This window comes from Panthera onca, chromosome A3 (genome assembly GCF_046562875.1).
Source record: "Panthera onca isolate mPanOnc1 chromosome A3, mPanOnc1 haplotype 2, whole genome shotgun sequence".
Lineage (NCBI taxonomy): Eukaryota > Metazoa > Chordata > Mammalia > Carnivora > Felidae > Panthera > Panthera onca.
This window is the reverse complement of record NC_138341.1, coordinates 125,835,800-125,862,019: the sequence shown is the minus strand read 5'-3', so window position 1 is coordinate 125,862,019 and position 26,220 is coordinate 125,835,800. Positions and strand designations below refer to the sequence as shown.

Genomic DNA, 26,220 nt, shown 5'->3' with positions numbered 1-26,220 from the left:
CCGAAGAGCCAAGAGGGGACACAATCGGTAGGTATCCTATTTCCGGAAAAGAGCCGCAGAACGGGTGGCAGTTCTTCGACTCCCGACCGGGAGGAGGGGCCGCCTCGGCCCGTCGGGCGGCTCTCCGCGCGCTGCAGGCCAGAGCCCGGGAGGTCGAAGCGCTGCCTCCCGAGCGCCGCCGAGGGTTTACGGAGACAGCCGAGGACGTGGGAGGCGGGGCCACGTCCAGAGGCGGAAGCGCCGGCGCAATGGTGGCCGAAGAGGGCCGGAGGGGGTGACGTCACCGGCAGTCTCCGGAGAGAGCCGACGGGCTCCGAGCGGCGGCGCCGAGGCGCAGTCATGGCGGCCGCCTGCGCCGCGGCCGCGGGGAAGAGCGAGGATCCGGCGCCGGAGGCCGCGGCGCTGGCCGCCGCCCGGGAGCGGAGCAGCCGCTTCTTGAGCGGCCTGGAGCTGGTGAAGCAGGGCGCCGAGGCGCGCGTGTTCCGCGGCCGCTTCCAGGGCCGCGCGGCCGTGGTGAAGCACCGCTTCCCCAAGGGCTACCGGCACCCGGCGCTGGAAGCGCGGCTCGGCCGGCGGCGGACGGTGCAGGAGGCCCGGGCGCTGCTCCGCTGCCGCCGCGCAGGTGAGGCGGCCCGGCCCGGGGAGGCCTGCGCCGCGCGGCCGAGGCCCTTTCCCGAGCGCCGCGCCTCGTTTTGCCTCGGTCTCTCTCTCTGCACCCGCCGCGTGAACTTCAGATGGGAAGGGTCGGCCTTTCTCCCCCGCCCCCCTCCCCCCGCCTTCGTTCATTTCATTCTTTGGCCTTGGCACCCGCGACGAGCACGTGTCCCGGAGCCGTTGCTCCTGGTTCAGTTCCCGGCTCTAGCTGTCGCTCGGCGTTGAGCACGCCGTTTGACTGCCCCGCGCCTCGGTTTCCCCATTTGCACCGTCTCGTCTCCGTGTTCGATCATTATCTTTACGTTCGTGACTTTTAAGAAGCAGGTGTAATTACAAGTACGAACTCGCTGCGGAGGCTGTCGGGGTTCCAATACCGACACGACCGCTTCCCATGTAGCCTTACAACAAATTATTTACGCTCAGCCTCAGTTTCCTCCCCTGTAAAGGGGAGTCATGGTATGTTTGAGTGCGTGATTGGTACATAGCGCTCAGTAGATTTGAGACTCCGTGAACTTGTATATTGACTTTTTCATTAAAACACCATCGTCCACCACGGTATAGCCCTTGTCCTCAGATGAGAAACTGAGGCTCAGGCGGAGGAAGTAAATTGCCCAAGGTTGCACAGCTAGTGAGTGACCCAGCCAGGCTCCCAGCCTGTAGCCTCTGACTCAGAAACACCGGCTTTTCAGTTTCACACATCCTTTCTTTTATTAATATTCGTTAGGCACCTGCTTTACCCCAGGACATTGTTAGGTGCTGGGTGAGCTGGAGGAAATTCGGTCGCCAACAAGCAGACAGATCTCTTGCCCTTGCTTGGATGTGATGAAGCTATTTGTGTGTTCCTATTTTCAGTTTTCATCTGCTCTAGGATGTAAGGTCCACTAAGCAGGGATTGGCTGCTTTGTTTCCTGCTGTATCCCCACTGATAGGTCTCCAGTATCTAGAAAAGTGTGGTGGGCCCAATTGTCATTCAATAAATATTCATTGAAACTCAAATTCAATGAATTCTTTGCATTACTGGAGGTATTGTTCCCGCGTTATGGAAACAGAAACAGAGGCTGAGAGACTCTTGATGGGACTTTTAGGTCATACAACTAGTAAAGGAAGGCAACCAGGATTTGAACCCGGCCTTTCCGAACGCAAAGATGAATCTCTCAGCTAGCGCACTGCTTGGCCTGTTTGTGTCCTGGTCAGGTAGAACGACTCTGACTGGGCGATGCTTACCCTTCTAGGTCTTTGTTTTGTTTTTAGGGAGTAAGTATGACAAATGCAATCCAGTCATAAAGGGTAGAAAGGAGGAGGGAGTTTCGGCACTACTAAACTTAGCCGTGGGGTGGCTTAAGGCGCAGCCCTGCAGGGCATGAGCCGGGGAAACTTCCAGATGAGTTAAATTGTACTATTCTGCAGCATTCCTAAATTTTATTTTTTTTCCCTGAAATAAGCAGATATGCACTGTAAAAGTCTGGCTCAATCTTTGAAAATTAAGCTTAACATGAAGAGAGAATCTCATCCAATAACGATTTGTATCTTGATTGCAGGGATATCCGCCCCCGTTGTCTTTTTCGTAGACTATGCCTCCAACTGCTTATACATGGAAGAGATTGAAGGTTCAGTGACTGTTCGAGATTATATTCAATCCACTATGGAGACCGAAAAAACTCCCCAAAGTCTCCTCGGCTTAGCCAAGACGGTTGGGCAGGTTTTGGCTCGAATGCACGACGAAGACCTGATTCATGGTGATCTTACCACCTCGAACATGCTGCTGAAACCCCCCGTGGGACAGCTGAACATCGTGCTCATAGACTTTGGGCTGAGTTTCATTTCTGCACTTCCAGAAGATAAAGGAGTCGACCTCTACGTGCTGGAGAAAGCCTTCCTCAGTACCCACCCCAATACCGAGGCTGTGTTCGAAGCCTTTCTGAAGAGCTACTCCACCTTCTCCAAAAAGTCCAGGCCGGTGCTAAAAAAGTTAGATGAAGTGCGCCTGAGAGGAAGAAAGAGGTCCATGGTCGGGTAGAAGAGTCTGACAAGTAGTGACGTGCTGGCCATTTGCGTCAAAGGGAATTTGAAGGAAGGCTCCGAATATGAGATTAGACCTAAATAAAGGCATTGAGATCCTTTTGAGGGCTGTCTGTGATCATGCTTGTTCAGTGTCATTATCGTCTGCGGTCGACTGTTCTCAACAGCTTACTGTGGACAGAAGACAAGTTCTAGGCAGAATTGGGTATTTAAAAGAAATCTAGAACGGGCTTCCTCTTCGGCCAGGCCGCGTATATGTCAGGTACCTGGGCAATGGCATTGCAGAACGTTGAACCATGTGATGAGACCGTTACTCTTCAGTCTTTTGGGTGATGTGGGGACAGAGTCTCAGTTGGTGACAGATATCTTTATCAACCCGCTAACCCAGCAGTTTTTTTGTCGTGTACATGACATACTCCCTCTGAAACCAATATAATGGGATACAGCCAGCATTTTAAAAATGAACTAGAGGGGCGCCTGGGTGGCTCAGTTGGTTGAGCGTCCAACTTCAGCTCAGGTCATGATCCCGCGGTTCATGAGTTCGAGCCCCGCGTCGGGCTCAGTGCTGACCGGTCAGAGCCTGGAGCCTGCTTCCAGTTCTGTGTCTCCCTCTCTCTCTGTGCCTTGTCTGCGCGCGCTGTCTCTCTCTCTCAAAAATAAATCAATGTAAAAAATAAAAATGAAGTAGAATCATAGAATAGAAAATATCAGAGTGCCTTACGTGTATTGTTTAATAAAACTTGTTTCAAGTGTATGTATAGACGTACAGATACCCAGAGTATCTACTGGGTTTTGATGTAAGACACATTTCTTTTTGAGGGTCTTAGCAAAAAAAACATGAAAAATGCTGAACTCCAATTAGTCTCGTTTTAAAAAAGCAGGCTCATAGCTTTCACGCAACTGGAATTTATGTGATTTTATGCAGCATTGTTTTTATTTTTGTTGCTCCGTATTTCTATGATTACCTTGTGACTAAGACAAGTGACTGATCTAAAGTTCCTTTTAGTTTAAGTTCCTTTAGTAAAAGAAAGTGCGTTGATTTATATCACAGATAGTAAGTACGTAGAACAAAAGAGGTGAAATTACCTAGAAATGACTAGTTTGATAAAGCCTGGTTTAAGGGAAGGGGCAGGAAAACAGCAAAGATATGCAAAATGCCGCCAATTAGCTTGCACTTAAAACCCCTCCCAGCCTCAGTCTCTTCCCCAGAGATGTGTGTCTGTGGGGAGGGAGGTATAATAAAGTGCCTCTCCTCCTTGTCTGCACCAGCCAGCAAATAAGTACTTTGAGTGCCTTCTCTGTGCCCCGTATCATTGGCTACTGGGTGCACGGGCAGTGAGCATTTCCGTGGGTCCAGGACTGTGTGTTTCCTTCACCATAGTCAGCCCTGTGCCTGTGGCAGATGCCCAGGAATGAATGAAAACTTCCCTTCCTGGGTACTGGTGACCAGTAGACAGGAGAGTGAGTATCGTTGCCTGGTTATCACTCGTCAGATACCGTCCCAGGAGTGTTCATATTGGAATTGAAACAACTCTAAGGTATCATTCCCCAGTGTATCGACGGAGAACTTGTCCAAGATGTCACAGGTAGCAAGGGAGACTTTTACCTGGCTCCCAAGCCCGTGTGGCCTCCACTGATGCTTTAGGAAACGAGATGCTGGAAAGGATACACTTTTGATAGATCTTGACCTTATATAACGTTATTTTCCAAGAACTTCAAGGGCCCCAGGGGCAATGATGTTTTCAAGGAATACTGTCAATGTGACTGAGAGCTGTCTGCCTCGGGGTGAGAATGACTGGTGGGCACACACGTGCAGGTAGTAAGTCGGGAAATACCTAGAGCTCGCCGCGTGCGGGGCCCTGGAGCTAGAGGGGGACCTAAGGCTGCCCTTACTCAACAGGAAACAGTGACATTAGAACTGGTATGTGAAGGAGAGCCGGGGGCACCTGGGTGGCTCAGTCGGTTGAGCGTCCGACTTCGGCTCAGGTCACGATCTGGTGGTTCACGAGTTTGAGCCCCGCGTCGGGCTCTGTGCTGATGGCTCAGAGCCTGGAGCCTCCCTTGGATTCTGTGCCTCCCTCTCTCTCTGCCCCTCCCCTGCTCGCGTTCTGTCTCAACTTATTTTTTTCTTAATTAAAAAAAAAAAGAACCGGGAGGTGGGGGAGCGTGTCCCAGGCAGAGACCCATGAGGGACAAAGTTGGTAAAGGAGGGGCATCCCTGGGCAGCAAGGCCAGGGTGGCCAGTTCGCAGCGAGCAGAGCAGAGGAAGAGCGGGAAGTGAGATCAGAGAGGTGGGTGAGGACCAGCTCGGGGCCCTGTCACGAGCCTGGGTATTGTTCTCAACTCGACTGGCGGTTTTAAACAGGGACGCATCTCATTTACGTTTTCAAGGGATCACATCGGGAGAAAAGGCGGTAAAGGGGGGCTGGAGGGGAAGGGAAAAGCCTTTGCAACTGGCCGGGTCAGCGACAGTGGCAGCCTGGGGCAGAGGCCTTGGCGAGCGTGCAGCGATCCGCTCGGGCCCGTTGGTGCGTGTGACACGGTGGCCAGCACGGCGGAGGCGGCAGCGTTAGGGAGGCTACGGTGACGTTTGCAGGCATCGAGGGCGAGGGGGGTCCTGGAGCAGCCACACATGTTCCCAGGAGAACTGTCCATCTACGTATTCAGGCCCTGGCTCGGGATGGGAAACAAGGGATTATCACACAGTCCCAGGCGAGCAGTGGATTCCGTCCCTCGTTCAGCATCTCACAAAGGACCAAGCAATCCTCTGCAGTTCCAGATCCCTCAAAGTCCACGTGGGGACAGCTGGCCCTCTGCAGCGGTGAGCCAATGGCACTGGCAGCTCTGTGTGAATTCCATCTGGAACCTTCCCAGACGCGGCTTATAAACCTCATTTTACAGACGAGGAAAGACGCTTCACAATGCAAACTATCATGTCTTAGGGTCACACAAGTTGCAGGGCTGGGATTTGAACCTCCATTTTTAACAACAGCCGTCCGCTACTGAGTGGTTACTAAGTTCTTTGCGTGCATCAACCTATTTTGCAGAGGAGGCAATTGAGGCACAGAGAAATGGAGCCTTGCCCAGGGGCCACGCAGCTAGTGAGTAGCAGAGCCGGGGAAATGTGATGTGATACTGAGATGTGTCCAACACTGAAGAGGACACAACGCCCACATCTTCTAGAACATTTAAAAGAGCTCTTGTGGGGCGCCTAGGTGGCTCAGTCTGTTAAGCATCTGACTCCGGCTCAGGTCGTGATCTCACGGTTTGTGAGTTCGAGCCCCGTGTTGGGCTCTGCACTGACAGCTCAGAGCCTGGAGCCTGCTTCGGATTCTGTGTCTCCCTCTCTCTCTGCCCCTCTCCCGCTCGCACTCTGTTTCTCTCTCTCCCTCAAAAAGTGAATAAACATTAAAAAAAAAAAATTTTTTTAAAGACCTCTTGTGACTGCGGGCCACAGCATGGAGCCACCCACGTTGGGCATAGTGAATGCTTCTTCAGTGTTCTCGTTAGGGGAGCTGACCACGCTCGCAGCATGGGCCGGCCGAGGGGACCCGGGCACACCTGCACTAGTGAAGGGATGTGCATGTAATCTCAGCTGTGACCGAGAAAGGAAACCCGAATCCTGATCCCGGTTCCAGTCCAGTTTGTTTACAAAACCAGGCGGGCACCTTGTGGGCCATCGTTTGCCAAGTTGATTTTTTAAGATACTGCATTAAAATGTTTGTCTTGATTACTGGGTTTTTAGGTGCCGCCTCGAATTAGTGCCCTGGTAAGAGGCTCACTCACCTCATCCTGGTCCTCACCCGGCTGCCACTGACCCCTGGAACCCCCGACTGTGGGAGCCCAGCTGACAGGGCCCTGGGAATCTCCTCCTTGAGTCCTGAATTCAGAGTGCCACAACTCCCAAGGACCCAATTCCCCTTTCCTGAGCCCAGACGAGTGGCCGTCCTGGCCAGCAGAGGTCGCCAAGTTACCGTCGTTATCCATGCAGGGGAGCTTCCTTCCCCTTCCATTCTCCTCCTCCACTTCCTTTTCTCTCTCCCTTCCCTCTCTCTCCCTCCTTTCTCTTCTTCTTCCTCTTTTCGTCCTATCTCCCTACCTCGAACTTGGCTCACTTATCCGCCCAACACCGAAGCATCCCCGTGCGGCAGGCACCGTGCAGATCACCCAGGCTACAGTCAGCAAAGACGTGGGATGTCTGGTTCCCTCCTGCCCGAATTTTGTCATGCCCTCTCTCCCTTCCTCACGCCTTCATTCACTGGGTATTTATTCCACACCCCGGCTCTGTCTGGCTCTGTGCTGGGTCCCAAAGAAGCTACTGGGATGAGAAAGCCCACAGCTACCACCCTGGAGCCCCTTCCCCTCCCCCTGCACTCTGCTGCAATCAATGGTTTCCCCACTGCTCCCCACTGTTTCTGCCCTGCCCATTGACCCCCCCAAACGTTCTTCCTTATAAAGCAGCCAGAGGCACCCTTGTAAAGCCAGTTTATGTCACTTGTCTAATCGGAACCTTGATGGCTTCCCATCCCATGTCTCCTTGCTTACCAGCTCCATGATGAGGGACCCCCTCACCGCGCCTCTCTGAGCCTCGGTGTCCTCATCTGTAAGATGGACCCATTTTACAGATGAGGAAGCTGAGTCTCAGAGATGCTAAGCGACTTTTCTAGTCATCAGCCTGTAAATGATAGAGATTGTGCCGGGCACTGTCTGTTGCCTACCCAGAGCCACACTCTTTATTCCTTCTGGACAGAACCTCCGTTTGTCCAGGTATCTATTAGGTGAGAATGGCTTCATCTCAGGGAAGGTCAGATGGTCCCTGATGTACAGGTGGGCACGTGGCTCCTTTCTGGCCAATAAGACAGAAAAACGAATCTGCAGAAGTTGCTTCTGGGGAAGATTTTCTTTCTTATAGAAAGGGAGAAGGTTGTGAGAATTCGCTCCATGCCCTGACCCCAACACACCCGCACCAGCATTTCCTGCCTTTAAATGCAGTGGTGATGAGTGGAAGTTCAGCAGCCGTTTTGGGGCCGGGAGGCCGACGGTAAAGCACCTGCGAGGGGAAGACAAAGGAGTCAAGAACGGGCAGGGTGTGAGTCCGTCCTTAGTGACGCGGGAACTCGGACCTTTCTTCCCTGACTTATTATTTGCATAAGTAAACATCTTCAAAGCCGAAGCTGCTTTAGTTGGGTCTTCTATCACTCGAAGCAAAAACATTCCTAACCAGAACAGATACAGATCCCCGTCCCCACCAAGCCACACGCGGGGTCACTGGCATCTGGCTGCCTTCCCCGGGGCGGGCTGGCATATCGGGCGGCACAGGCCTCTCGCCTGAGATCAAGGTGAAGGAGCCACGGCAGACAGTCTCCAGCCCCTTCTCTTCCAGGGCCGGAAGGTGAGAACCCTGGACAGAGATTCAGCCTGTGCGAGGCCTGGCCAATGTGCCCGCAGCTTCCTCTGTGTGTCTGGCCCCTTCTGCTGTTACTCTGCCCCCACTTGCTCACGCTGTTCTTCCAACAGACGGTCCTGCCGCTATCTCAGGGTCTTTCTCCCTGCTGTTCCCTTTGCCCGCGACACTGTTCCCCGCAGACCTCTATGTGGCCTCCTCCCGCACTTCCTTTAGGCCTCTGCCGGACACCACTGTGAGAGGTCCCCCGGGAGCACCCTCTACAAAAGGTGACACCCCCCTCCCCAGCCCTCCCTGCCCCTCCCCAGCTCTGTTTCCACCCCGTTCACCAGCGCCTGCCATCCTTCAGATTCACCGGCTCGTTTGCATCCTGCTCGCTCCGTGGGCAGGGCGCCATGTTTGTCCCCGGCTCCGGCCGTGGTTTCTGTAGTGGTGCCTGGAAGGTAGTAGGTGCTCTGTAAATATTTCCTGATGGCAGTGGAATTCCCTCGTGCAAGCGTAGCCTGCTTGTGGGAAAGAAAATTCATGGGGCCACATGAGCCTCCCTCCCACTGCCCGCCCCCCCTCGCCCCCACGTGCCACCTACCCACAGTCTTCCCTGCTGGAGGCAAAGCACAGTGTGGCCCCGGCCTGCAGCTTAGAACAAAAAACACTCAGAACCCTGGGGATTTGGTGCCGATCAAAGGCTTCCTCGTGTTTGTAAACCTTCACCCTCTGCCCAGGACACAGAAGGTTAGGGGCGGCCCAGAGCCCAGAGTTAGCCGCGGTTCCAGGCCAGGGGACTCTGGGCCTGCCCCTTCCCCGTCGCGAGGAAAGGCCCCCCACCGCAAGGCCGAGCAAGGGTTGAACCCAGCCAGGGATCTAAAAGGGGTAACTAATCCCACCCCCAGCCTGAGGCCCACCTGCCGGCCCTTGGATTCAAAGCCAATGTTACTCTTGGAGCTACGGAGGCCTGACCAAAATGTCACGCTGAAAGATGCTGATAGCGATGCAGCTCAGCGAGGCGGGGGGCAGGCGGGGAGGCTGTGAGTTCTCCCTTCCGTGGAGGGGGAGTGGGAAGCTGGTGCCAGCATGCTCTCCCCTCCCCCAGCCTTATTTGTCTTCATAGCACTAAGCACTGTGGGATATGTGATGTATTTCCCTCACTTATCTTATGACAGAGCAAATAGAAGGGAGGCTCCGTGAGACCAGAGACCTTTGTCTTGCTTGTTCACTGCTGTAGCCCCTGCGCCCAGAATGACACCTGGTATACAGTAGGCGCTCCATGAATACTTGTGGACGTGGGCCGCCCGGGGGGGCTCCGTCACGTAAGCGCCCGACTCCTGATTTCAGCTCAGGCCATGATCTCACAGTTTCATGGGATCGAGCCCCGCATCAGGCTCTGGGCTGGCACGGCAGAGTCTGCTTGAGACTTTCTCTCTCTCTGGCTCTCTGCCCCTCCCCCACCCACACTCTGTCTCTCCAAATAAGTACATCAACTTAAAAAACGACTTGTGAATAAGTGGTAGTCATGATTTTGGTTGATGTTCACAATAGTAAAGTGCGACAATTTAAGACAGGTTCAAGTTTTCAATGCTTACTGAACCTCCGCTATGTTCCAGGTGCTGTTCCGGGCACTGGGGATACGATGAGGATTAATGAGGACTCCCGGTTCTCGTGGAGTTTAATCTAGTAGGGAATGGTTTGAAACGATGACTCGTGCCGTGAAGGAAAGAACTCGGGGCAGACTCGACATAGAGTGTGTGACGCAGAGTGGAGGAAGGTTACGTTTCAGTAGATTGGGGGTGGGGGGGAGCCTCGGAGGAGGTGACGTTTGAGCAAAGACCCACGTGAGAAGGAAGCAGCCACTGAGATGGGATGATGCGGGGACGTGGGGGGGGGACATCCAGGCAGAGGGAGCAGTCCGTGCGAAGAACCTGGCATGTTCAAGGGGCAGAAAGGAGGTCGTGAAGAGGGTGGCAGGCAGTGATTGAGGGGAAAGCAGGTAGGACGTCAGGTCAAAGAGCCAGGCATGGCTCGGTCATTCATGTCCGTGCCCAGCACAGTGCTTGGCACATAGCAAGCCCTTAATAGCTGGGCTGGTGACCGTAATCAGTCGATCACATCGATGGTTATTTTCCTCTTAGAAATGGGGAGGGGCAGTGGCGGTGCGGATCATTGGAATTTCAGCCCTGTCGTGCACTAGCTGTGTGACCTCGGGCAAATGTCTTAATCTCTCGGAGCCTCAGTTTCCTCATCCGTCTAACAGACAAGCCTAGTAGGGAATGAAAATAAATGCTGGTCAGACCATCCATCAACTGTGGAAGTTCTTTAAGAATTTCCTCCCACTTTGGGGCAGGGGGACGGTGGGGAGCTGGGTAGGTCAGTGGGTTACGCTTTGGCTCAGGTCATGATCTCGCAGTTCATGAGTTCAAGCCCCGAGTCCGGCTCTGGGCTGACAGCTCAGAGCCTGGAGCCTGCTTCGGATTCTGTGTCTCCCTCTTTCTCTGCCCCTCCTCTGCTCATTCTCTCTCTCTCTTTCTCTCTCTCAAAAATAAATAATAATAATAAAAACACTTAAAAAAAAAAAAGAATTTCCTCCCACATTCTACTTTCTCAGTGTAAAGGGGGAAGAAACAAAGACAGGGAGTTCGTGGGTCCAGCCTTGGAGCCGCTTTTCCTCCTACAGGGGCTAAGGTCCAAGCCATCCAACTAGGGGCCTTGTGTTGTGTGACTCACCTTCCATTAGAGGCTCTTCTTTGAGGACTCGGCCTATGCAAGTCCTGGCCGATCTCTGCCACCTGCTTCCTCTGTGACTTTGACCGCTTCTTCTGCTGCTCTGCCCCTACTCGCTCACTCTGGGTGAGAAAAATAACAGCGGTAGTAATAGTTAGTTACCTATTGTTACCTATTAGTTACCTAATAGTAGTAGTTAGTTACCTATTGTTGTTGTAACAAGTTGCTCCAAAACTTAATGGCATAAAACCACCGTTTGTTATGCTCGCGGATCCTGTGGGTCAGAACTCTGGAGAGGGCAGCACGGGGATGCCTGCTTCCTGTTCCACCACGTCTGGGACATCGGCCGAAGGACTCAAAGGCTAGGGGCCGGAATCATCGGAAGGCTCATTCGCTCATACGCCGGTTAGCCCTTGCTGGCTGCTCGTTAGGAGCCTGGCTTACTCTCTGTGGATCCCCGACCCTCAGTGGGAAGAGCGTCCATCACGTTTAAGAGGAGCATATGGGAGGCGCACGCAGGGTGGGAGACAGATAGGTGCCATCCGGGGAAAGTAGAATCTGCCACGAGCTAAATGATAATAATTGTCACTTGCTGAGCACTTACTATGTGCAGACACTCTGCACCACGGCCTTGCTTATTAATTCTTCCCACATCCTTGTGAGCTACGCCCCCTTCGTGTTTCCATGCCAGACAAGGAAACAGGCCCACAGGAGTTAAAGCTCTTGTCTAGGGTTGCATAAGGAGCCAAGCGGTACGGCTGGAATTTGAACGTCGCTTTGCGTAATGCAGGGCGACGGACGCAGGGAATGCGTACAGCTTATCCTACAGATTAAATGAGTTAAAACATGTAAAGTGCTGAAAGCAGTGCCTGGCACATAGTGAGTGCAGTATATTGCCATTATTATTATTATTATTATTACTATTATTATTCCATTTGAGCCACTGGAATAATAGGGAAACCTCTGCCCTGATACTAAGTACTTACTGTCCTCTTAATCTCTTAGCTCCTTCCAGAACAAGGGAGCCAGTCCAGGGGCCCTGGGAGCAACATACCCTGGTCCCAACTGCCCCCATCAGGCTTTGGGGAGTGACCACAGTTTCTATGACGTCAGCTGGACTAAGTCCCCAGGAATAGTTTTTCCCGTTTGGAAAACTGTCCTCCCACCTCCGGGCTTTGAATGTCCAAAGTGCTCCCTCTGGGGCCTCACCCTTTATCCGAGATTGTCTGACACTAACCTGGTTGGAACCTTTGATGAAGCCGGTTAGGGAGCTGCTCAAGGTCAGGTGCCCGATCTGAAAGGACATGGGAGAAAGTTTCATCACAGCCTGCCAAGGGCCCATTGGGAAATAACTTGCCCTACGGGCTTACGGGCAGCATGGCAACGTGACCTACCTAGGAAGCGGGCACTGCCCCTCTTTCTGGTCCATATCGCCATCTTTGAATGAAAAGCGTTTAAATTTTATTTGTATTTTTATTTACTTATATATTTTTAGAGAGACAGCACGAATGGGGGGAGGGGCAGCGGGAGAGAGAGAGAGAATCTTAAGCAGACTCCATGCTCTGCACGGAGCCCGACACAGGCCTCGATCCCACGACCCTGGGATCATGACCTGAGTTGAAATCAAGAGTTGGATGCTCAGCTGACTGAGCCACCCACGTGCCCCAAAGCATTTAAATTTTCAGTGAAAAGGATGCTCATTAGAATGGCCATCGTAAAAAAAAAAACAAAAACAAAAACTCGGTTAATAATAAGTGTTGGCAAAGAGGTGGAGAATTTAGAACCCTCCTCCGCTCTTCATGAGAGCTCTAAAATGGCGTGGACACTTGGGAAAATGGTCTGGCAACTCTTCAAAAGGTTACATACAGAGTTAACAAATGGCTCACCAATTCTACTCCTAGGTATAGACCCAAGAGAACTGGAAACATGTCCTTACAAAACTTTGTACAGGAATGTTCGCTGAAGCATTATTCATAATAGTCAAAAATGGAAACAACTCAAATGCCTATCAACTGATGACTAGACAAATAAAATGTGCTTTATTCACGCAATGGAATATTACTTGCCCCGTAAAAAGGAGCAAAGCACTGACCTGTCATGCTAAGTAAAAGAAGGCAAACACAAAAGACCATATATTGTATGATTCCATTTATGTGAAATGTCCAGAACAGGCAAATCTGTACAGACAGAAAGTAGATGAGTGTTTATCTACCATTTGGGAGGTTGGGGGGCAGGAATTGGGGTGACCATTAATGCGTATGGGGTTTCTTTTTGGGGTGATGAAGTTCTCTACAACTGATTGTAGTCACGATTGCCTGTGTGAGTATACTAAAAACCATTGACCTGAACACTTTAGATGGGGGAATTATATGCTCTTGTTATTTAAAAAAATTTTTTTTAAACATTTATTTTTGAGAGACAGAGAGAGACAGAGCACAAGTGAGGGAGGGGCGGGGGGGGGGGGGGACACAGAATCCGAAGCAGGCTCCAGGCTCTGAGCTGTCAGCACAGAGCCCGATGCAGGGCTCGAACCCATAAACCGTGAGATCATGACCTGAGCCGAAGTCGCACATTTAACCAACTGAGCCACCCAGGCGCCCCTACTATTAAGTTGTTATTTTTCAAATGAGAACAGAATATGCCACTCTGCTTAAATCCCTACAGTGGTTGCCTTATCATCGCAGCGTGGGTACAACCGTCCTCACCCAGGCTTTCAAGATCCTGGGTTGTCTAGCTGCTGGCTGTCCTGATCACACCTCTGCATCCCAGGTTCTGGATCATTCTAAGCCACCCGGTTTGTTCCTGCCTTGGAGCCATTGCACTTGGCTTTTCCTTCTTCCGGAAGGAATTTTTCATTTCGCTTGAGTAAACACCGTGCTGATCGGGATTGCCGAATGGTAAGATAGACGGGTGTTTAAAGAGACTGATGTATTGTTTTCCAAAGTGGTTGGCTAAGTGATCATTTCCAGTAGCCATCTGTGAGGCTTCCAGTTGCCCTAGAGTCTGGCCAACACTTCACGTTGGCCTCTGTTTAACTTTGCTAGTCCAGTGGGTTCGTATCACCCTGAGATTTCAGTTTGTATTTCCCTGATGGCTTGTAATGTTGAGCATCTTTGTATGTGCCTAATGGTCATCTGTAGGTCTTTTCTTTTTTTTTTTTTTTTTTTTTTTTTTTTTTTTTGTGAAGTGTCTTGAAATATTTTGCCTATTTTGAAATCGAGGTGTGTAACTTCGCATTATTGAGTCGTAATAGATTTTAAAATAGAGATACGAGTTCTTTGTGTCAGATATAGTTTTGAAGATATTTTTCCTGGATTATGTTAAATTTATATTTCAAATGCTCATCTTAGGAAAGGAGAAAGGTGTAAAACCAATGATTTCTAGCTTAAGAAGCTAGAAAAAAAAACAAAAAACCAGAGACAAATAAGTCCAAAGTAAGTAGAAAGAAGGAAATAATAAAATAAGAACAGAGGGGCTTCCCCAGGGAAGGTGGAGCAGACCTAGTTTTCTCTACTCTTCCTGTGGAGGACGATTGGGAACCCTGTACCCAAGAATACTTCAGAGAGTGGAGAGGTGAAGGCGGGGACTTGGGACCCAAGGAACAACCTGGTGATGGGTTTTCTTTCTGCCGACTCTCTCTCAGACTTGGAAGCCGCAGGCAACCTGGAAATGCCAGTAGGAGCTGCCAAAGAGCCCTGACGAAAGCGAGCGCTCTGTAGCCAAAGGACCAGGAAAAGTTCAGCCAAGAGAGACCACTTTTAGACAGAACCTTCTCTACTCCAGCTGAACACCATGGGGAAAACATGGGAGCTCGCTCCCCCCAGCACAGGCTGAGTGAGGGGCCCCGACTTCGATCCTCACCGGGCTACGACCCTGTGTGCCAGCTTCCTTCCCAGGGTGGTGTCAGAGGAAGAGGAGGAGGGGGCTGGGACTTGTGTGCTCCCTGGTTAGTAAGGAGCCTCCTCTCCTGGCACCCCCTTTCCGTGTTTGCTGGTTTTGGTAGAAGGATGGAAAGACAAGCGATAGCCTGGGAGGAAGTGTTTGCAAACCGCCTATCGTATCCAGCGTATATAAATCACTCCCAAACCTCTAAGACCACAAGGCGATGTGTCTACACCTCTATCAGAAGGGCTAAAACAAAAAAGTAGGGACAACACCAAATGCTGGCAAAGATGTGGAAAAAACTGGATCACGGATTCACTGCCAGTGGAAATGTAAAATGAGGCAAACACTCTGGGAAACAGTTTCGCAGTTTTCTTTAAAAGCCAAGGAGGCAACTACCGTATCACTCAGCAGTTGTGCGCCCGTGCATTTGTCCAGGAGGAAGAAAACGATTCCTTCCTCCAGGCTCCGATTGCCAGACGGCTCACCCACCCCGGGAGCAAAGCAGAAACTAAATCAACAGCGGGGACCCCCGCTCCGCGCTGGCTCTGTGCCAGGCGTCGTGCTAGGCGTCAGCGCGCCATCCCCCTCAACCTTCCCAACAGACCTCTCTAGTCCGGCAGAGGCCACGATCATCATCGCCCCCACTTTCTGGACGAGTAAACCGAGGCTCCAAGGCCATTGCTCGTGGCCACGCGGCTAGGCCGTGCAGAGCCCGGATTCAAACCCAGGGGAACGCTGACAAGTGCTTCCATCCTCGCCTGGTCATGACCAACCGTTTAACGGGGGCGGGAAAAAGCGTGGAAAAGGTGTGGCCGCGGCCGCGGGTTAGACCCGAGGCCACGCTGCCCGGAGGGCCGGAGACTGGTTCCCAGTTCCTGGGCCTGACTTCCCTTAACTTCGCCGGGCCTCTCGCCCCCAGGCCCAGGGGCGCAGGCACCACCCTGCAGGGGCAGGAGAAGGCGGGCCCCCGAGCGCAGTCCCCTCCCCGAGCCCTCCCCCGGGCTTTAAGCCGGAGCAGGGGAGCGGGGCGCGGGCAGTCCCGGGCTGGCTCGGTCCGCCCGGCGATCGCGCGGATATGGCGGCGCTGGCGACCGTGGCCAAGAAGGTGTGGAGCGCGCGGCGGCTGCTGGTGCTGCTGTTCGCGCCGCTCGCGCTGCTGCCGGTGGTCTTCGCCCTCCCGCCCAAGGTAACGCCTCGTCCGCCGGGCGCGCCCCCCCCCCCCCCCCCCCCCCCCCCCCGTCCCGCGCGCCCGCCGGCCCGCCCCCGAGGTCCCAGACCCGACCGATTTCACCAGAACCCCCCGCCCCCACCCCTCGACCCTCTCCCCCTGTGCCCTGCCCCCTCCAGCCCTTTCCGGGCCGCGCCTTGGAGCCGGAGTCCGGCCCAGACTTCGGGATGGTTCCCCCCCCCCCGTCTGTCGGAGCGAGTTCTCTTTGCTGGGCTCAGCGCGCGGGGCGCCGGGTTGAACGCTTCCCTAGATGATCCCAATGAACTGTTCACGAAGGCCAAGCTGAAGGGCCTGGGGCAAGTCACTTAGCTACGCTGGACTTCGGTTTCCCCAGATGTAACAGTGGAGGCAGCGACGGCGTTGGGGCAGATATTAAATAGGGCAATCTATGTACCTCTCTTCGAACTGAGCCTGGCCCACAGGAAGTGCCCGCTGCCCCACTGGCGGGTCTGATGCCAGGCCCCTTACCTGCTACGAGCAGGCCGAGAGCCGAAGAACCCCCTGGAGCCAGGCGCGGCCCTAAGCTTTGCCTTAAAGCACGTCGTTTTATGTCATCCTTTCAGTGCCCCTCAGGGGGTGAGGATTATTTATCTCCTTTTCTAGAGAAGAAAAGTGAGGCTCAGAGAGAGGAAGTGACTTGGTCAGGGTCACATGGCTAGCAGCTGAGCAGGGATCCATTCCCTGGCTTGTCAGAAGCCGCTCTCAAAGAAAGCAATCCCTCGACCAAAGGCTGCAGATTGAGGTCGGGAATGTCATGATGAAAGTCAACACCAATGGGGGCTGGGCAAAGATGGGTGTCACAGGTCCCTATTGCGCCCCTCACTGGTACCCAGCCCGTCTGGGGCGTCACGGGAGGGCATAGGACAAGGCTCTTACCTCCAGGAAGTTGTTTCACTATCTCTCAACCTGAGACTAAATGTTCATAAAAAATAAAAGCAGAGAGAGGGTGTCAGTGGTACATCACCCAGCACCCGCCAGCAGAGACCAGGGGAGCTGGGAGAGGTATTCGGAGAGGGCTGCCTGGAGGAAGGGGTCCTCCCTGGGCACAGGGAGTGAGGAGGTGATACCAGTTGGTGCCAGAGAGACCCAGAACTAATGTACAAACATGGTCTTTAGTGTGGAATTACCTAAACGCTTCGACTTTTTTGACATAGAAGAGAGAAAGACAACAAATGCCCGAATAAGGATTACGTCACTTTCAAAAACCGTCCCGTTCCCAGCCAGGCGCTGACCTCAGGATCTTAGTCCAACCCCCTTTCTTCTTTGGGTCTCACTTTCCTTGTCTGTAAAATGGGGCCCTCGTGGTGCTGGCTTCTGAGAATTGATGTGAAAGGTTGAGCGAGGAAGTTGCCTCACTTTATGGGGCATCATTAGGGGAAGGACGGATGGGGTCTGTGATGTCCCAGGTGGAGTCCCAGGGAAGAAAAGACAGAAACACCCAGGGTCTTTCTCCTCAGGAGGGGTTCTGCAGGCTTCTGTCTGCTCTGCCCTCCAGCAACATCCATGAACTCAGGGACGGATCCAAGGGTTATGGGGCCTGAAGCATACAGTATTTGAGAAGTGCCTTTTAAGAAAAAGCACACAGATTTACGAAGAGAAAATTCAGTATAGGGCTGGGGAGGGGCTCAGAAGCTTAAGCTCCATAAGCTTCGAGGTGAATCCACGTCCATGGGAATCCTAACGTGCACAGGTGCAGAGAGCCTGTAACCTTCTGCAGGGGTGGTAGGCCTGATAAGTAAGGTGTTGTGTTGAGTGCTTAACGCTTAGTATGTGCCAAGCGCCGTGCAAAGAGCTTCTCAGGCATCGTCCTATATAATGTGCACGCACCCAGGGAGACAGTTCTGTTAGCTTCCCTACTGGCCAGCTGAGGAAATGGACCTCGGCAAGGTTAGGTGACCTGCCCGAGGTCACACAGCCTGTACAGAGCCAGAATGCAGGGTTTGTACTTCTCCTCATTGCACTGTATAGTCTTTCTTCAGTTGTGATTGAATAAGTCTTTCGTGTTCCCTGCAGATCTTGGTGGGGACGCTTTGTGTGGCCTGAGATGTCACTGCCTGTTTAAGTGGCTGATAAATGGGGGCCTCCCAGGAGGCAGGTCTGGCTCTTTGGGGGGGGGGTCTTAGCCTCCCTCAAAGATCTGTATCCCATACTCAAAGCCTCACCCCTGATAATGATATACTTACTTACTTACTTATCATTATTTTATTCTTGGCTAGTAACTGACATGTTTCTCAACCTGCTGTGCAATGTGAATTACGCATCCTTAGAGAACACTGAACAGAGAACATGGCCGTTTTTATCGATCTGGGGCAGACGTTTAAAGCAAAGAGTGGGTGTGCTAGGCAAACACAGCTTCCAGACAATTTCTGTAGTAATCTTAACCAGTTTCAACCCTGTGCTAACCTCCCCAAACAAAGCCTGGGCAGGGGGCGGCTAACAAAAACTTTCTGTTTGCTGTGCAAATGTAGCTTCGAGGCAAGTGTCCTTGGTGTCCGCTCCCACTCCCGACGTCACATTGCCACTTCGGAGCCTCTGTCCCATGGAAATTCTGGAACCAGCACCAGTGCAGGTTATGTTGTACACATGGGTTCCCCCCAGACTTTGCAGATATCAGATCAGGAAAAACGATGGAGATGCTTGGGCATTTGCCATCTCCCCCTCATTGGGTCTTGATGATGGCTCCCAGCCACCACTCCTCTGATGTTCTGGGAGTCTGTGTGGTCGACAGGGTTGGCCCTCAGGCACCTGTTTCCCCCGGTGGCTGGTGAGCCGGTCTGCGGGGAGGTCAGGGTTAATCTGAAGAGCGGATGGGAGGGGGGGAACAATTCTTGCATTATGTCCTCCTGGCTTGGAACGGAATGCTGTCAGCAGGGATGAAAGGAGTGGGATGCCCTTCTGGAATGCAGTGGTTGCAATTTCCAGTTCCACTGGAGATCCTGGCTCTTGCTACAACAGGGCTGGAGACTTAGGAGGTCAGGATGCTGCTGGAGGGACCACCCCAAAATCTTCCAAGAGTGGCCATTCTGGGAGAGGGAAGTTTAGGGACTGGCCTTGGGCGGCCAGTGGGGATAGATGAGGCTGTTAAGGCAGCTGGCAAGGGAGTGCTAGCCCCATGTGTTTGCAGGGAAGTCTTGCCCCCTTTCCTACCTTACAACCCACACCCACCGAAAGCAAATGTAGCCAGATTGACCAGGTGGCCAGGATGAGCTCTTGTAGTGGGTACTCACAGGTGACTCTTTCTAAGGACACTTTGAAGAGGAGTCTGGGGATATTCTAGGCAGGACTGCTACAAGCTGTGTTGTTGCACAGGCTGTGCACTGCGCAAGGGGCCTCGGGTCGGCAGTGAGATTGAACCACCCTGCACTTTACCTGCCAAGCGATGTATCCTGGTGCAGTGCTAGATCTGCCTGAGGAAGAGCTCCCCCCCCGCCCCGCGCCCCATCCTAATTTGCACAAAGGTATCAAGTCTGGCTAGCAGCAGACTTGTTCTGAGATGGTGGAAGTTTTTAGGCAACGGTAGTACACGTGTAAGGTCAGAGGCCCTTTGGCATTTTCCTAATTCTTGTGGGTGGCATTTAGGTGGGTTATGAGGAAGAATGGTCATTTCATTCCCGGTTTGGAGTCTTGGGAATCAGAACTGGATTCCCATTCCACATGCCTGCTCTGTGACCCCGGGCAAGTCATTTTACTTCTCTGGGCTTCATTTTCTTCACTGACAGTGTGGCCACAAGACCACCGTCCTCCCTGGTTATTATTTGGGCCCAGTGAAATCATATACTGTGCGTGTGCCCTTACTTCCTGCTTTTAAATTCAGTGCTCAAGGCATGTGTCACCTCTCCTGTGCTTTTGCTGGAGAAACGGAGACCCAGAGAAGTCAAATGACGGACAGAGCACCAGCCTAACCACCGAGAAGACCTGCCTTTGGGTCTTGGCTCTGAAACTCTGAGACTGGAGGCTTTGCATCTCTGAGCCTTGGTTCCCTCATTTGTGAAGTGAGGACTCACACCCTTCCCAAGGGCTTTACAAGACTCAATTAAGAGAACATACAGAAATTGTCCCGTGGGGCACCACACGTAGTGTGGTTTCTAATAACTGTCAAAATGTTTCCCCACTTACCCTTTGCTGACTTACACGCCTTTCAAATTTTAGTGTATTTACTCTTTCCATCGCCTTAAGAAGAGGGAGTAATGACGATCCCCATTAGTACAGATGAGGAGAACAAAGCACAGAGAAGTTAGGTAATGTTCCCGAGGTCACACAGCTACTGAACATTATTTTGGTCACTTCTCTTGGTCCTGGGTCTTGGAAGATAGGATGGCCGGGGTTCTCAGAGACCCTGACTCTTCCCTTAACAGGGGCTTCCCAGAAAACCCCACAGACCCCGCCCTGTGGGTCGAGAAAGTTCTCTGGCCAGATAGTGCCCTGCTGCTTTTAGTTTGTATCCTCTCATTGAACCCAGAGAGCTTGGACAGGGAACCCCCCAAATGGACTAAGGTCTGATTTAGCTTCCGTCATCCAAATACCACCCACGACATTTTTGCCAGATCCCCTTTACCCCGCTCAGTATTACCATATTCCTGTCACCACCCCCTTCTTTCTTACATTACTACTGCCTTACTCCCCCTCCCCTCCTTTTCGAAAAACTTATATACAGTGACTTAAAAAGGAAACTTAATGCCAAGACCATGTATGGGAAAACCAGGATCACAAATGACTAATAGAAGAAAAGTAGCAATAAATAACTCTGCCGTGTTGGTGAATTCTGGCTGTATCCTCCTGCCCGCTCGAAGCTGAGGGCCTGAGACCCGCCCTCTCTGTGTTGCACAGGGAGGCAAGCGGTCAAGGGAGGTGGTAAAGACAAGTCAGTACCAAACTGAGACTCTGTTTTGGAAGGAACGAGAGGGAGGAAAGAATCCGAAGAGTGTCTTCACCCCGCCCCGCTGAAATGGTTCCCCACCTGATAGATGGATTTGCTCATAGTCCTTTCCTCCCAGGGTTTCGTGATGACAAATAAGTTCATGTGCAAAACTGCATCTCAGACACACGTAAATTTTGTTTCTTTTGCGTTCTGTCCTTTACACGCTTTTTTCCTGGAGGGATCTTTGAGGCTAATTGGGGGAGGGGAAAAGGGGAGATGCTTGTGGTGTTTGGCGGAATGAGCTGCATTGAAATGGTCAGTCCTAAGCCTCAGTCTACTCATACGGAGATTGGGTCTAATCATACTGGGATGAGTTCATATGCTTGAGGCACTTCGCCAAGTGCTGGCTCTTAGTAGGCACTCAATACATGTCAGCTGTTGGGGCACCTGGGTGGCTCAGTGGGTTAAGCGTCCACCTTCAGCTCAGGCCATGATCTCACAGTCTGTGGGTTCGAGCCCCACGTCGGGCTCTGTGCCGACAGCTCGGAGCCTGGAGCCTGCTTCGGATTCTGTGCCTCCCTCTCTCTCTGCCCCTCCCCCACTTGCACTGTCTCTCTCTCTCTCTCTCTCAAAAACTAAATACACATTTAAAAAAAATGTTTAAGTAAATGTCAGCTGATATTGCAGCTACTGTCACGATGTTTCAGGACTTGGGGATCATTCTAGTTCAACTTCCGCAAAGAGGGAACTGAGGCCCAGAGTGAGTGAGTGACAGGGTGGGGTGAACTTCCTTCCCCTCTCTTTGTCCATTGATCCAGCCATCATGTTTCATCTGACACTATTTCCTTCTGTCTTCTGTGGGCCCTCAACAAAGAATAAGAACAGCTCATATTTATTGAGCATTTAACCAGGAGCTCTGGTCCCCTCGCTCCCTCTGCTCCCACATTGACCTTGCTCTTTCTTAAATACCTCAAAATTGCTCTCACCCCAGGGCCTTTGCACTTGCAAAGACCCTCTGTCTGAATTGGTCTTTCCTCAGCTATCTGCAAGGCTTCCTTTCTCACTTCATTCACCTCTGCTCAAAGACGAACCTCCCTGAGGTCTTCCCTGACCTCCCTATCTAACAGAGGAAACAAAAAATCCTTCACACTCGTTGTTTACTATTTCTAGGAATTAGCTAGCCCTGGTAGGGGCTGAACTTCCAGGGTTAACAAGGTCCCAAGATGTCAGAGCATCAAATTCAGAGACTAGAAGACATGCTTGTTTCAATCTCCCACATTCTCCCCTCGCTGTAGTCCGGCCTCATAGGCCTTCTTTGGGTTCTTCAAACCTACTGAGCGTGTTCCTGCCTCAGGACCTTTGCACCTGCTGTCTTCTTTGCCTGGTATGCCCTTGCCCCTGATCTTCCTGATCCTTCTGGATCCTTCTGGTCATTCAGATCTTAGCTCTAATAGCATCTCTTCTGAGGAGTCTCCCTTGATTACTCCTTCTCAAGAACGCTTGTCCTCCTTACCCCCCAAACAACTCTCTAAACCAGCCTTCTGTTTTATTTCTTTCGTGGAATTCATCCCAATCTGAAATGGTCATTATATGTTCCCCGTCTGCCTCCCCAGCTAGACTATGTAAGGGAATGGCCTGTTCCCTACAGCATCCCCAGTGTCTAGGACAGCATCTGACATATAGTAGGTACTCAGTTAACAAGTGAATGAATGAATTTGGATTTGAACCTAGGTATCTCTGATTTCAGAAAACATGCACTTTTTTTTTAATTAAAATTTTTTTTTCAAATGTTTATATTTGAGAGAGAGAGAGACCACAAGCAGGGGAGGGACGGAGAGATGGAGACAGAATCCGAAGCAGGCTCCAGGCTCTGAGCTGTCAGCACAGAGCCCGACACCGGGCTCGAACCCGTGAGCCATGAGATCATGACCTGAGCCAAAGTCAGATGCTTAACTGACTGAGCCACCCAGGCGCCCTGGAAAACAGGCACTTTGAAAAACCGCAGACTGCTGCCCATTTGTGGAAGACTGGAGCTGGAACCAGTATTCCCAGCTCTCCTTTTTTTTTTTTCATTTGGGAAGACTGAGGCCCGGAGAGGGCCTGGAGGGGCTTTCGCGGCCTCTCCCAGCCCGGTGGCCCCAGAACCCTCATCTGTGCCCTTACACGCTATCCCGGAGGGTCTGACCCATTGCCCACACAGGCCCCTGGGCCTCGGAACCGCTCCTCTGAGGCCCGGCCAACTTTCCACTTTCCTGGAGCTCCAGCCAGGTGTGTAAACAGGCCGATGCAATTCCTGGTGATGCAGCAGGGAGCAAGATCGTCCCCTGACCAGACTCAACAGGACAGTGCCCTCTGGACTGATGAGCAGGATGTTCTGACACCCCCCAGACCCTGAAGACACAAAGTCAGCACCTTAGCAAGGCCGGACACGGCCGGGCCTAAGCCAAGTCACGCACGCGCTCCCGAGTCACCCTCTCTGGCTAGGACGCATCAGGAAAGAGACGCACAAGGCCACAGTTCAGAGCACCTCCTGGCCAGTCCCTTCCCTTCCCTGAGCCTCAATCTCCTCACCTGCAAAGTGGGCATAATGACACCAACCTGCTGGGAAGACTTGAAGGTGTCTGATGCATAGTAGGTGCTCAATAAAGGAGCCTGGCTGTTACCGTTATCTGCATAATAGGGGTACCAGGCTCTTGGCCCTGCTGCCTGTCCCTGAAATTTACAGGCGAGGGGCAACGAAGGGGAAGGAGCCTGTGTTGTCGGGTCGGGGGAAGCACGACACACAGGACCGAACGGTGATCCCCAGTCGATAAAGAGGTTGGAAAAGGGCCTGGGGTGGGGGCACAGACCAGGGTGGGCCAGGAAGTGGGGTTTGATTTCAATCGTATTAAGCGCTCCTACGGGAATGTGCTGGTCCCTGGGAGGCTGCAGGAAACGAATTCAAGTTTGTCGATGTCCTGCCCCACAGGCCTAATTCATGGCCCCTTTTCTGTTCCCCAAGAGGCTCCTAAGAGTCACAGCCAACACCTCTCCAGCACGGCTCAAAGCACTCAAGATTCGCTAGCTAGCACATTTACACTTCCTGCGGCTCTGCGGGGCAGGTGCTGTTATCGTCCACATTTACAGACGAGGAAACTGAGGCACAGAACGGTTTAGTCACTTGCCCGAGCTCCCAAGGCTTGGGGGTGGCAGAGCTGGGACCCAAACCCTGGCACTCTAGCTCCAGAGTCGGTGCTCTTAGGCACGATGGGTGACACAGGGGTAATGGACCCATTTTATAAGCGGGCAGGTCGAGGCCGAAAAGCGAAGCCACTTGCCAACACCTCACAGTCACTGAATGAGCAGCGGGACTGGCATTTGAGCCTGGGTCTACCTGGCTGAAAGCCCACACCTCTTCATGGTTCAGTGGAGGCAAGGGGTAAGGAAGGGACTGCTGTGCTAGACTTGTTGGGGACATCAGGAAAAGCTTCCCAAGAGACACCTGTCACCCAAGTAGGAGTTCGGAAGTCTCTCGGGGAGCTCTCTGAAGACAGGAACGAACACAGGGGGTCAAGCATGACATGTAGGAGCTTGGCTTTCGCCGCTCGGGTTCAAATCCTGGCTTTTTCATAGGCTGTGTAACCTTAGGCCGGTCGCTTGGCCTCTCTGTGCCTCCGTTTTCTCTATACGCAGGTATGATGATAATCGCTGTTTGTGAAGGTTTCGACAGACGTTGGCTGACTTCACGGACAAATCGCCTACTACGTTCTAGGCTCTGGGGCACGCTTTAAATCAGGGATTCTCAAGCATTTTGCTCCCCAGGAGACGGCTGGCGAAGTCTGGGGACATTAATGGTTGTCACAGCTGTGCTGGAGTTGCCGCTGGCATCTAGCGGGTGGAGGCCAGGGATGCAGCGAAACATCCCCCCGTGCCCAGGATGCCCCACGACTAAGTCCTCGGGCCCCAGACGTCGGTGGTGCGGCGCTTGAGAACCCTGCCTTCAGTGTGTTTGTTATTTTGATCCCCACCCCCCGCCAGCCTGTGAGGCAGGCGCGGTCACGTGCCAAGGCCACGAGGGGAAGTGCTGGCCTGTGGGCACACGGCCTGGCTGCAGACGGCCTCACGGGGCCGAGAGGGTTTGGAAATGGAGGGCGTTCCAGGCGAGACGAAACCCCGGCCACCCAGCCTAGCTCACAGATCAGCTCCAGGCAGGCGGAGCTGACCCGTTGTCCCCTCTGCCCTCGGGACTCTCGGCGGGCCGGGCGGGGGACAGCCACCTTTGCCTTGGCTGGGAGAAACAAGGGAAGCCCTTGTTCACTGCCACCCACAGCCTCAATTGTCCCCGAGCTTTCACAGGCTGCTTGCACCTTTCTCTCCTGACAAGCTGCTTTCCCCGCTGGCCGGGGGCCTGGAACAGAAGGGGGGGTGGTGAAGGAAGACAAATCCTGCCCCTCCCTGCTCCAGCCCCAAACACAGACGTGTAGACGGTTTGCTGGGGGGGGGGGGGGGGGGTGCGAGGGGCGCCCACGCCCGGGACCGGGACGTGAAATGTGGGGACCCAGAGGACACGGCAGACGCCTGGTGCGGCACCCTGCCCACGGGTCGGCTCCCACTTCTTGTAGGGGACCCAGGGGACCCCGGGGACTGAGTCCAGTTCTGAGAGCACCTTCTCACCCCCGCTGAACCGACCGTCAACCCGGGAGGCCTGGCTCCGTTTCCTGCTCCTGACCTTTATCTTCGGTGGGGCCTGGGCCTCCTCCGGGCCTCGGCTTTCATCCTCTGGAAAATGGGTCCACCCACGATCACTGGGCTGGGGTGCCCGCCCCCAGAATCCCTTTCTGAGGTGGCGAGGGCAGAGTCATGAGAACACGAGCCCTGGAACCAGACTTCCTGGACTCCTCTCGCTCTACCCCTTCCTGGCTGTGTGACCTCGGACAGGTGACTTAGCCACTCTGTGCCTCAGTTCGTCCTCCGTAAAATGAGGACACTGCTAGGACCCACCTCATAGGGGTGCTGTGAAGATTGGCTCATACACCTTAGAAACTTTCGGCTGTGCCTAGAACATAGGAGGTGCTACGTTCACGTTTGCTAGTTGTGTATTCTTAATAGCGTTCGCGTTTACAAAGGAGCCCACGAATCCGGAGGTCTGGAAGTGCTTCACGGGAAGTGAGGCTTGCTCCTGAATCCTCTTGGCCTCCTCCCTTTCCTCACTGTGTGGGTTCTTGCGTCTTCTGAGCTCTGTTCCCTTCCTCATAAGATGGAATAAGTTCCTCTCCCAGGAGCTGCCGAGAATATTAAGTGAGCTAGTGCTTATCAGAGAAAAACGTCTTTTTCTTATTCTTGGCCTGAAACCTGGAGCCCCAGAGGCCTGAGAAGTGAGGGATTGTGGGCAGTGGAGGGTCATTGTCAAAAGGGGCTTGGAAACTCCACAGGTCGGGCCTCAGCGGCAGGGGCCAGCTTCCCCCCGTCATGCACCAC

The 26,220-nt window shown here is 52.9% G+C and overlaps 3 protein-coding genes and 1 long non-coding RNA gene across 27 annotated transcripts in view; 3 read left to right on the top strand and 1 right to left on the bottom strand.

Moving 5' to 3' along the window:
- The first annotated feature begins 272 nt into the window (after positions 1–272).
- TP53RK (TP53 regulating kinase) lies at positions 273–2,778 on the top strand. Its single transcript, XM_060619710.3, has 2 exons — positions 273–622; positions 2,193–2,778. The coding sequence occupies exons 1-2, from the start codon at positions 340–342 to the stop codon at positions 2,669–2,671; spliced, it is 762 nt and encodes a 253-aa protein (XP_060475693.3). The 5' UTR covers positions 273–339; the 3' UTR covers positions 2,672–2,778.
- A 1,650-nt stretch (positions 2,779–4,428) lies between these two features.
- On the bottom strand, positions 4,429–15,704 carry LOC132669740 (uncharacterized). 23 transcript variants are annotated; one of them, XR_014137449.1, is made up of 9 exons: positions 15,282–15,700; positions 12,187–12,229; positions 12,030–12,086; positions 10,997–11,360; positions 10,796–10,914; positions 9,658–10,331; positions 8,664–8,713; positions 8,433–8,513; positions 7,555–7,723 (listed from the first exon to the last, which is right to left on the bottom strand). XR_014137449.1 is itself a non-coding variant. In XM_081795362.1 (6 exons), exons 1-6 carry the CDS (start codon positions 15,354–15,356, stop codon positions 7,324–7,326), a joined length of 843 nt encoding a protein of 280 aa, XP_081651488.1. In that variant the 5' UTR covers positions 15,357–15,704; the 3' UTR covers positions 4,429–7,323. The 23 variants fall into 23 exon arrangements, 1 of the variants encoding a protein (XP_081651488.1); XR_014137456.1 differs by lacking the exon at positions 12,187–12,229 and having other exon boundaries at positions 9,658–9,745; positions 9,907–10,331; positions 10,997–11,154; XR_014137447.1 differs by having other exon boundaries at positions 10,997–11,154; positions 15,282–15,698.
- On the top strand, positions 11,109–14,523 carry LOC145715375 (uncharacterized). Its single transcript, XR_014137468.1, has 3 exons — positions 11,109–11,197; positions 13,457–13,689; positions 14,436–14,523. It is a non-coding gene; the product is annotated as an uncharacterized LOC145715375 (long non-coding RNA).
- SLC13A3 (solute carrier family 13 member 3) overlaps positions 15,693–26,220 on the top strand; it is a 72,138-nt gene continuing 61,610 nt past the window's right edge. For both annotated transcript variants that reach the window (XM_078444022.2, XM_078444021.2), the window contains exon 1: positions 15,693–15,863. In XM_078444022.2, coding sequence (XP_078300148.1) covers positions 15,753–15,863 — 111 coding nt within the window. In that variant the 5' untranslated portion in view covers positions 15,693–15,752. The remainder of the gene's footprint in view (positions 15,864–26,220) is intronic.

Bases quoted from the DNA above. Each gene is read 5' to 3' on its own strand.
- TP53RK (XM_060619710.3), top strand. From the start codon at position 340: ATGGCGGCCGCCTGCGCCGCGGCCGCGGGGAAGAGCGAGGATCCGGCG. The intron at 623-2,192 runs GTGAGGCGGCCC...TCTTGATTGCAG, and splicing joins GCTCCGCTGCCGCCGCGCAG to GGATATCCGCCCCCGTTGTC.
- LOC132669740 (XM_081795362.1), bottom strand. From the start codon at position 15,356: ATGGCCTTGGAGCCTCGGTTTACTCGTCCAGAAAGTGGGGGCGATGAT. The intron at 8,708-10,795 runs GTGAGTCACACA...TCTAAGCTGCAG, and splicing joins AGAAGAGCCTCTAATGGAAG to GCCGGGGCCACACTGTGCTT. The intron at 8,581-8,663 runs GTAGGTGGCACG...TCCCACAAGCAG, and splicing joins TCCAGCAGGGAAGACTGTGG to GCTACGCTTGCACGAGGGAA.